The sequence below is a fragment of the Corvus brachyrhynchos genome, unplaced genomic scaffold, assembly GCF_000691975.1.
Source record: "Corvus brachyrhynchos isolate BGI_N302 unplaced genomic scaffold, ASM69197v1 scaffold340, whole genome shotgun sequence".
Lineage (NCBI taxonomy): Eukaryota > Metazoa > Chordata > Aves > Passeriformes > Corvidae > Corvus > Corvus brachyrhynchos.
The window spans coordinates 516,362-525,239 of NW_008235987.1; the positions used below are offsets into that span (position 1 = coordinate 516,362).

Here is an 8,878-nt window from a genome sequence, read left to right on the forward strand (position 1 = left end):
AGCTGCTGGTGGAGCCAATACTGCAGGATGAGCTGCCTGTGGACCCTGACCGCTGGGGCCGCCTCGTGCTGGTCTATTCTGCGCCAGGCAGCGGCACCAGCTCAGATGGGCATTAAAGCAACTGTGGTGCAGCTTGTGCCATGTCTCCTCCGTGTGGTGGGTGGGCTCTGGGTGGGGGACACAGAGGATGGAGGCTGCCTTTCATCACCCTGGGCTGGTGAGTCCCTCTTCTCCCACCCCTGTGGTTGTGCTCAGCCCTCACTCTGGGGGCCCACTGGGTGCTGGCCAGGACCCTGCAAGTGGCTGGCAGGGACCCCCAACATGTGTGGCCCCAGACTGGGGTACCTGCCCTGAGAACCCCACCAGCTCCTGTAGCTCTCACTGCCTCAAGCTGTCTGCCCACAGGCTGGGGATACTTGCCCTAAGATCCCCAAGATGCCCAGCCACACCCCCTCCCCTCAGAGCTCAGCCTGATGGGGAGCTGCCAGCAGGGGCTCTGCAGCAGCCCCGAGGAGCAGCCCAGCATGGGTGGCCGCTGTGCTCATTAACGTGGACCCAGCCCAGCGCCACCAGCCTGCGCTGCCTCCCCTGAGCATCTTGTGAGGAGGAGAGAAAATTTATAGCAGCAATTATTTTCTCACAGTCTGGTGAGCAAGCAATTAGCAGGCAGGAGCAGGCAAGTGCTCCTGCAGTGGGGTCCCAAGCCCTGTCCCCAAACAATGCAAGCTCTGCCAGGGACACCAATGTCAGCAGTGGAGCTGCTGCTCCTGAGGCAGGGAAGGTGCTCAGGAACATATTACCTGATGGCTTGAAGAATGAAGGGCTTGGCCCAGCCAGGAGAGGGCTCCTCATGCAGCACCCTGCTCCCTCACCATGGTGAGGCTGGGAGCCCCAAGGGTCCCCCACTTGCCCACAGGCTGGGGGCCCCCGCCCCCCCTGGCCAGACCGCTAATAATAATAATAATAGTAATAATAATAATAGTACTGTTTATTAGAATGGTCACACTTTGAAGCATACAGGACGGGCCGGCGCCAGCCCGCACGCCGGGGCGGCGCAGGGGTGCTGTAAGGGAGAAGCCAGTACAGCGATGGACGGAGCTTTGTACAGGGGGGCGGGGGCCAGGGCTATGTACACTGGGAATAGAAAAGGGGGAGCTCATCGCTGGGGCGTCGGGGGCGTCTGCAGACTATAAAGTGAGGTTCGAGGAGTGGCAGAGCCGTAAGGGCGCGGGACGACGCTGCACCCCGGGATGGGCTCCGCAGTGCCCCGTGCCACTGGGCACCGCACCCAGTGTGCCTGCGGCTGCAGCCCAGCCTTGCGGCTTGGGTGGGTCCCTTGTGGATGATGCAGTGGCCGAGACCCCACACCACGGGCTGGGGGCATCCCGCCGCCTCAGGCAGGGACAGGTGGCCATGAGCGTGTCCCGTGCCGCAAAGCAAGCGGGAGTGGGACTGGGGCAGTGCCTGGCCCAGCTTTGGTCAGGGCTGCTCCGGGCAGGGTGGGAGCGCGGGTGGCAAGGATGGAGGGAGGAAGACGGGGAAGGGGTCACAAGCGAGTTGCAAGCTCCTCTTAACAAAAGTTCCCTTTAAAAGGCAGAGGCTCGTCCCCTGCAATACCTCAGCACCGCGCCACCGCCCCAGTTCCGCGCTGGAGCTGAGGCCTCGCACACTTGACACGCTGATGGCCGTCAGCGCCGGGGCTCGGGTGGCACAAAGCCAGGTCCCCACCCCGCCACCCGGTCCCACGAGCCGGGCAGGGCGCAGCGCTCTGCCGGCACCCCCAGCGCTGCTGCACCAGGGAAAGGAAGACGTGGTGCCCAGGCCCTGCACCTGGGCGGGTGAGGGCCCCGTGGACCCCTGCAGACCCTCACGCCTGCCTGCACCGGCTCCCTCCCTGCTGGGCTGTGGGGCCGGGGCGCTGGGGGTCCCTCCGGCGCATCCGACCGCCGGTGCTCGCCGCGGCTCCTCTGGGACTCGCGCACTCGGTGTGTGTGGACAGTTGGGACTCACTTGGCTGCTGCCGCTTGGCTTTGTTTCTTTTTTTGTTGGTTTTTTTTTGTTGGGTTTTTTTTTTTAAATTTTTGTTGCTTTGCTTTTAATTTTTATATTTTGGGGTTCTTTTTTTGTGTGTGTGTGGATATTTTTGCCCTTCCTGGTCCCAGAAGGAAACGGCCACGGGTTCACTACAACAGAAACAAGAGAGGCAGGTCTTTCGCTGGAGCACTCAGGCTGAGCTGCTGGCCAGGGGGCACATGGGCACCATCCCGGCCCCCCGGCCCGCACCCAGCCCAGCCCACCACACTCAGCTCCGCAGAGCAGCACGGTCAGGCCAGAGCAGCGCTCCTGCCCGGGGGGCTGCCCCGGGATCCTGAACCCACCCCAGCCTCGTCAGTCCCCAGAGCTGGCACCAACCCCAGCTGGCTCCTCTCTCTCCTATGGGGGCAGAGGGGCTGCTTGGGGGCCTGCTGTCACCCCGAGCCCCAGCGCCTGTGGAGCAAGCATCCCTGCAGGTTGAGCACCCCCGCCTGCCTCGCGGGGGGATGAGCCCTCTGCACCCCAGCCAGGGCAGAGGGGGGACCCCACACCCCGGCTGTGGGAACAGGGTGCTGTTGGGGCTGAGGGCTGGCCCCACTCCCCGCGGTCCCTGGGGCAGGCGGATGGTGCAGGAGAGGCGGGCAGGCGGCAGGATGGAGCGGCTGAGGTAACCCTATGGGTGTGGGGTGCTGTGGCCCCACAGAGCCCGGCGCCAGCCCCGGCCACCCGGGCAGCACCCGCGGGTCCTCCGCAGGCTCGGCCTCGGCTCTGTCTGCCTGGTTTGGTTTGGTGCTAGTGAGCATCGGGGGCAGTGGTGGGGGGGCTGGGTCTGTCTTGCTAGTAGGGAGTGAAGCGGCTGTACCCTCCTCGGTATAGACTAGCCTGCAACATCAAAGATGAAAAAAAAGCCAATCAGTATTCAGAGATAGCCAAAGCCTAGATCTTCTCTTTTTTCTCTTCTTTTTTTTCCTCTTTCAAATGACACCAAATTGCTGCTGTCCTTGGGATGTGAGGGGCAGGCAGGGCCAAGGTGCCCAGTGCTGCCTGGGCTCTGTGGCAGCCATGGGTACTGCCCTGGGGTTGCCATACAGCCCCAGGGGCTGCCATATGCCTCCAATGTGTCACTGCTGTGCCATGCCTGCCAAGGAGCCTGCCCCCATCCCTGCTGTGGCACTGAGCTGAAAACCCCTAGGATGTAGTGCCCGTGGTCCCTCACTAGCAGCTGCCCAGGGCTGGGGGTGCCAAGGGAGTAAAAAAAGGCAGAAAAAGGCAGGCTGGCTTTGAGATCCCAGCCGTGAGTGCAATTTTTCATCTTTGATGCTGTCAGAGCTGGCCAAGAGCTGTGGTGCGTGAGGGGCTGCAGTGCTCCCCGTGTGTGGCTGCACGCGAGGCCCTGGGGACACTGTCCTGCACTGGGATGAGAGAGGGGGTCCTGGAACCTGACCAGGCAGCTGGTGTGGGGGGCAGGGTTAGGGTTAGGGTGGCGTGGGAAGTGGCGTGCATGGGCAGGACTGTGCAGGGAGTGAGGGGACGGTGGGGCAGAGGTGCAGGGTGGGGGTTTCCTCTCCTGCAGACAGAGCCAGGCAGGGGCCACGCCATTCCCACTCCCCTCCCACAGCCCCCGCACCTGCCCTGCGCCCCACGGGCTCTGTGGCTGCTGTGCCAGACCCCTCCCTGGGCTGTCTGCAGCCCCCCGGGAAGCAGAGGAAGGCCGAGGGGCTGCTCTTACCATGGTGCCAATGCTGTACGTGGCGGCGGGGCCGATGGTGTGGTGGTAGGGGTCTGCTGCTGCGTACACTCTGCCATAACTAGAAGCAAACACAGCAGTGGGTGTTAGTGACAACAGCTGGGGTCCTGTCTCCCCTCAGAGCCCTCCCTCCCAGCTGCACCTGGGAGCCCCCCAGGATCTCCCTGCTCCCCCTGCAGTGGTGCCAACCCTTTCCAGCCTAGCCCTGAGGGGAGCAAGGGGTCCCTGTTGGCAGGACGCCCTCCCCATGCCTGCCTCTGTCCTGTCCCACAGCACACAAGAGCTGGGGCTGTCAGAGTGGGCAGTGCAGAGGGTGACACGGAGCTCCCCAGGCGCGATGCCCGGTGCTTACCTGTCGCTGTACGCGGCTGCTGCTGCTGCGGGCTGGGCGTACCTGTAGGCAGCGTAGCCCCCCTGCAGGGAGGAGAGACTGGTCAAGGGGCTGCACCCACTGGGGGGTGGGGTTGGTGGCAGCTGGGTGCCCCATGGCACTGCACGGAGTAGTGGTGGGGCCCACGGGGATCTGGTGCCAATGCCGCTGGGCATGCACCAGCCTCATTACCATTCCCCAGGGGCTTTCACAAACATTAACCTTAAAAAATTAAATTTCCAGAGAAGAGAATGTCACCTCCCCGCTCGCTTTAATGAGGTGTCACGTTAGATAAATCCTTCAGTGCCCGCCTGAAATATCGCTGCTGGCTCCTCAGACATGGAGGTTAAATGCAGGTGTAAGGCACTGAGGCCGTAAATCCTGCATGGTACTAGCCCTGCAAGGGGGCTGGCAGGGGCACAGCACTGGGCACAGGCTCCTGTGTGGTGTGTGCCACCCACATCGTTCTGGAGGAGCTGTACTCTGTTCATGCTCTTGCTGCCTCCCAGGGGAAGGGGCTGGGGGGGCAGAGCCCACCACGGAGCCGCGTGATGCCGCTTGCCCCCTGCGCTGGCACAGGGTCCCCGCCATGGCCCAGCCCTGGACGCAGTGTCACTTACGTAGATCTCAGCTCCGTAGAACCCATCCTGGTAGACGACCCTGGAAATGAGGCAGAGGCATCAGAGCCCAGCAAGTACCCCTGGACGAGTCAAGTGGGTAAGGGCAGTGACTCGGGGAAAAAGCCAAGGGCAGGGCGTGCCAGAGGAGGATCCCAGGGCAGGATCTCTGCTGGGAGCAGCCAAGTGGCCACAGATGGCCATGGCTGTGTCTGTGGCCAGTGCCATCACAGCTGCATGTGCCAGGAGAGAGCTTCCTTTAAACCAACCATCCTGGCTGGAAAAACGTCCTGTGCCTTGGTGCACAGGAAGCTGGTGAGAGGGGTCACCCCGAGGGCAGCAGCCTGGGGCTGGGACAGAGCCTGTGGCCAGGCAGCTGCTGCAGGAGCTGCAGCCTGGTCCCAACGTGCGAGAGCCCGGCGATGCCAATGCAGAGCCGGAGCAGCACACGGGCAGCCCCCACGGGTACTCACGCGCCGTAGGTGGGGATGGGCGGTGGCGGCGGCGCGGCCCGGAAGGTGTTGTAGACGGCACGTCCTCGACCCCGTAGGTGTGCCCCTCGGTAGGCCACGGCCGTTCCCGTGGTGGGGTATGGGAACCCCGTTACTGCAGGACGGAGGGGACACCTGTGGGCTTTCCACAGCAGGTCCACACAGCCCCCACAGGGCATCTGTGGCAGAGCCCACCCCTGTACCCTCAGCCTGGCAGGGACATGGCCCTGTGGGGATGCTGGGCAAGGGGATAGGATAGGGGGAACTCTCCAGGCAGGAGCGAAGGACAGGGACAGGGGCCAGGGGCTGCTCACTGCACAGAGCAGTGGCAGACACAGCACAGAGCTGACATTTGGGAGGAACCCGCAGGAGGTACTGCTGCAGCCTGACATTACCTGCGTAGAATTCGGGGCCGTAGACTGCTCCCACCACCGGGTTCAGCTTCCAGCCTGTGGGCAGGGAGAGCTGGTGAGGACAGGGCACTGTCTCCATGGTGCTCTGAGGGACAACAGCCCTGTCCCCAGGCAGGAGGAGGGCACAGGGGGCTGCAGCCCTGCACTGGGCAGGAGCAGCTGCTCTCCCATTTGCCTGCAGGCGTGGAGGGCATTCACTGCCAGAGCTTCATGGCAGCCAGTGCCGGTGCCTGGAAGTGCCCCTGCCTGCTGTAGCCCCTGCTCTCTGGACGCTGGCCCTTACCATTGGTGTAGGGGTTGGCCACCTTCTTGTTGGTCATGACACGGGCCGTGGCATTGTTCACCTGGAGAGAGAGGGATGGGGGCTCAGTGCCTGAGGGACGTGGAGCTGGTGAGGCCGTGGTCCAGGGCCTGTTCGGCTGTGCTCAGCGCGTGTTGCTGCTGCTTCGGATGCCGGAGCAAAGGATGCTGGCTGCACCAGAGAGACGAGACAAGTCTCTGCCTGCAGCCGCCCCGCTGTACACAGATCTGCCTGTGCCTCCAGCCAGCCCAGGCCTCCGTGCTCCAGCTACGAGCGTGGGTCAGGCTCATGGCTGGTGCCCTGAGAGCTGCGGTGCCATGCTCAGGCTGAGCCGCAACATGCTGCCTGTGAGCTCCTGCCCCGTTTGGTTGGATGATGTTTTCCTTGTCCATGGAGCATTGCTGTGCCCTGCCAGGCTCCCTCTCTGCCATCAGCACTGCTGGGGACATTTTGTCCCACTCCCTCTGCCATGTTCCACCCTGCTTCCCACCACTCGCCAGGCCACCAGCAAGGAGCTGCCGGCAAATGGGCAGAGCCTGAACCCTGTGCTAAGCTTGGAGAAATCAAAGCCTCCAGGGCTGGGCAGCTGCTGGCACTGCAGGTGCGGAGCCCCGGGTGGATCCTCCCTCCCAGCACAGAGCAGGTGGGGACAGCATGCGGGGCAGAGCCCCAAAGCTCCCTGCAGAGCATGGGGTGGCTGCGCGGCGCTGTGGGCACGGGGGTCTGCCAGACTTGTCTGTATCAGGCAGAATGCATCCCCAGCTGACACCCCGGCTCTCTGTGCACCTGGGAGGTTCCTCTGGGCCAGACACTCCTTGTGCCAAGCGACGACCTTCCCGGCAGCCGACACACATGCTCCCGTGCCACATTCAGGGACACATGCACGCGCCGGGCCCAGCTACCTAGGGCACCCGGGACCCGGAGCTGCCCCCAAGCGTCCCATAGCCCGGGCAGGGGACACGCACACGCAGGCATGGCACGGCACTAGCACACTTATCTGAGCACCTCAATCTTCCGGCCCTCTACGATGGTGCCATTCAGCTTCTCCCGTGCCCGGTCGGCATCTGTGCTAGTTTCAAAAGTTACAAACCCAAAACCCTGTGAGCAGAGGAGAAAAGGAGAAAGAAAGAGACAGAGAGAGACAGAGAGAGGGTGTGGGGACAGAGAGAGAGAGGGGGTGAATCAGGAGAGCTGGCGCAGGAGGTGAGGCTGCCACAGTGCAGAGATGAAGAGCCCAGACTGGGGTCCCCGCAGGGGCCAGGGGTCCCGGCTGAGGCCCAAGAATCACCCACAAGCTGGGAGAAGAGTCTGGGAGAGGGGCACAGAAAGCGGGGAAGATACAACAGAGACATCCAGACACAGAGGGACACGAGCTGCCCATGGCGGGACAGAGCGAGCCCTCTCCTCCCTCCGGTGCCGGGTGCAGGGACCCACACGACCTCCCCAGTTGGTGCCAGGGCTGCCCTGACGGGGCGCTGCCTGCCAGGGTCCCATGGGACAGGAGAGGAGGGGAGAGCAGGTTACAGCACTGCTGGGCAACCTGGCTCCACTGACACCCTCCCCGGAACTCACTGTACGGTGCTGGCCATGGGCATCACCCACCTTGGAGCCCCGCTCATTGAAAATGATCTCCACGTCCAGAATTTTCCCGAATTGCTGCAAGTGGAGAGAATAGAGGGGTGAGTTCCTGCAAAGCCCCCAGCCCTGCACCCAGAGCTGCTGGCATGGGGCTCTGTGCCAGGGATGGGCAGAGGGCTGCCTTGGAGGCCACACCTGGGGACCCCCAGGGTCATGCAGGGGAAAGCCCTTGTCCCTCCCACGGCTCCCGCTCTGACAGGACTTAGGGAGTGTCATACAAAATTTCCTTAGCTGGCACTGCTTTGAGTCCTAATGAGGGCTGGGAAGGGGACAGTGGAGGGGGACAAGGGCTCTGTGTCACTCCTCGCTCCACACACAGGGGCTGGGCAGGATAGGCCCTTGGGAGGTGGCAGTGCCAAGGTCCCAATGGTGCCACGGGGCAGCACTGAGCAGGGAGCAGGGATGTGATGGCTGGATGGAGCCATACTCACCCCAAACATTTGCCGCAGGTCAGGGTCCCGGAATCGAAAGGGAATGTTGGAGACGTGTAACCTCTTGGGCTGCTGCTTCTCTGTGTTGTCTGAGGAGTGTAGCTGCTGGCTGTCTGTCTGTGCCGCCTCGTCTGTCTGCTGTGGGAGGCACCGCTGCCATCAGCCCCTGGCCATGCCAGCCCTGTGTCCCCGGTGGGAATGTCCCCCTGCCCTGCGCCTGGCCCTGCCTGCCCCCAGGGATACCCTGGACCCTGTGGTCCCCCAGGTTCTGGGCAGTACCCCACGGGTGTCCCTCCACCCTGGTGAGCCAGGGGATGATGGTGGGGCTATGGGGATGCTCGGGGTGGGGGTGCAGACGCTGCACTCGGGACCATGTGGAAAGGCTGTAAAGTGCTGAGCTCAGCACCTTCCTGGTGTGCATTCCAGCCCTGTAATTGCCACGATCTTGTAGAGCAGAGCCAAGCAAGTGGATTACGAGTAATTAGAAATGATGGGAGGGCTGGGAGGGGGAGTGATGGTAGGAACACCCAGCCTGATACCCTGTGGGACTTTGGTAGTCCTAGGACCCTCCTGGCAGCTCTAGCACTGCCGCAGTCCCCCGCAGCACGACTGTCCCAGCTCCCCTCAGTGCCCCTGGCACGGCCCTCAGCCCACCCATGCCCCCGAGCCTTACCGGTACCGTCTGTGTCCCTGCTATGGACTGTGTGCTGGCGTCGGTGCCTGGCTGCTCGGTGTGGCTCTGTGCTGGTGTGTAGAGGGTCATGGCGTGCTCCGGTACTGTGCTCTGCCCCGAGTAGTCCTGCGTGGGGTGGGGGTGTGGTGGTGCGTACTCTGCG

General features: G+C 63.3%; 2 protein-coding genes across 6 annotated transcripts in view; one reads left to right on the forward strand and one right to left on the reverse strand.

Annotated features, from left to right (window-relative positions):
- The window catches only part of ENGASE (endo-beta-N-acetylglucosaminidase), a gene marked incomplete at its 5' end in the record, with an annotated part of 3,982 nt that extends 3,846 nt beyond the window's left edge, over nucleotides 1-136 (forward strand). The window contains one exon of the mRNA XM_017730643.1: nucleotides 3-136. Coding sequence (XP_017586132.1) covers nucleotides 3-116 — 114 coding nt within the window. The remainder of the gene's footprint in view (nucleotides 1-2) is intronic.
- Nucleotides 137-966: 830 nt separating this feature from the next.
- Nucleotides 967-8,872, reverse strand: RBFOX3 (RNA binding protein, fox-1 homolog 3). Of its 5 annotated transcripts, none has more exons than XM_017730134.1 (11): nucleotides 8,716-8,872; nucleotides 8,043-8,177; nucleotides 7,576-7,629; nucleotides 6,979-7,071; nucleotides 5,956-6,016; nucleotides 5,655-5,708; nucleotides 5,242-5,374; nucleotides 4,772-4,811; nucleotides 4,134-4,195; nucleotides 3,764-3,842; nucleotides 967-2,916 (listed from the first exon to the last, which is right to left on the reverse strand). In XM_017730134.1, the coding sequence occupies exons 1-11, from the start codon at nucleotides 8,803-8,805 to the stop codon at nucleotides 2,872-2,874; spliced, it is 846 nt and encodes a 281-aa protein (XP_017585623.1). In that variant the 5' UTR covers nucleotides 8,806-8,872; the 3' UTR covers nucleotides 967-2,871. The 5 variants fall into 5 exon arrangements, with proteins under 5 accessions (XP_017585623.1, XP_008629238.1, XP_017585617.1 ...); XM_008631016.2 differs by having other exon boundaries at nucleotides 967-2,183; nucleotides 8,043-8,180; XM_017730128.1 differs by having other exon boundaries at nucleotides 8,043-8,180.
- Nucleotides 8,873-8,878: the final 6 nt, after the last annotated feature.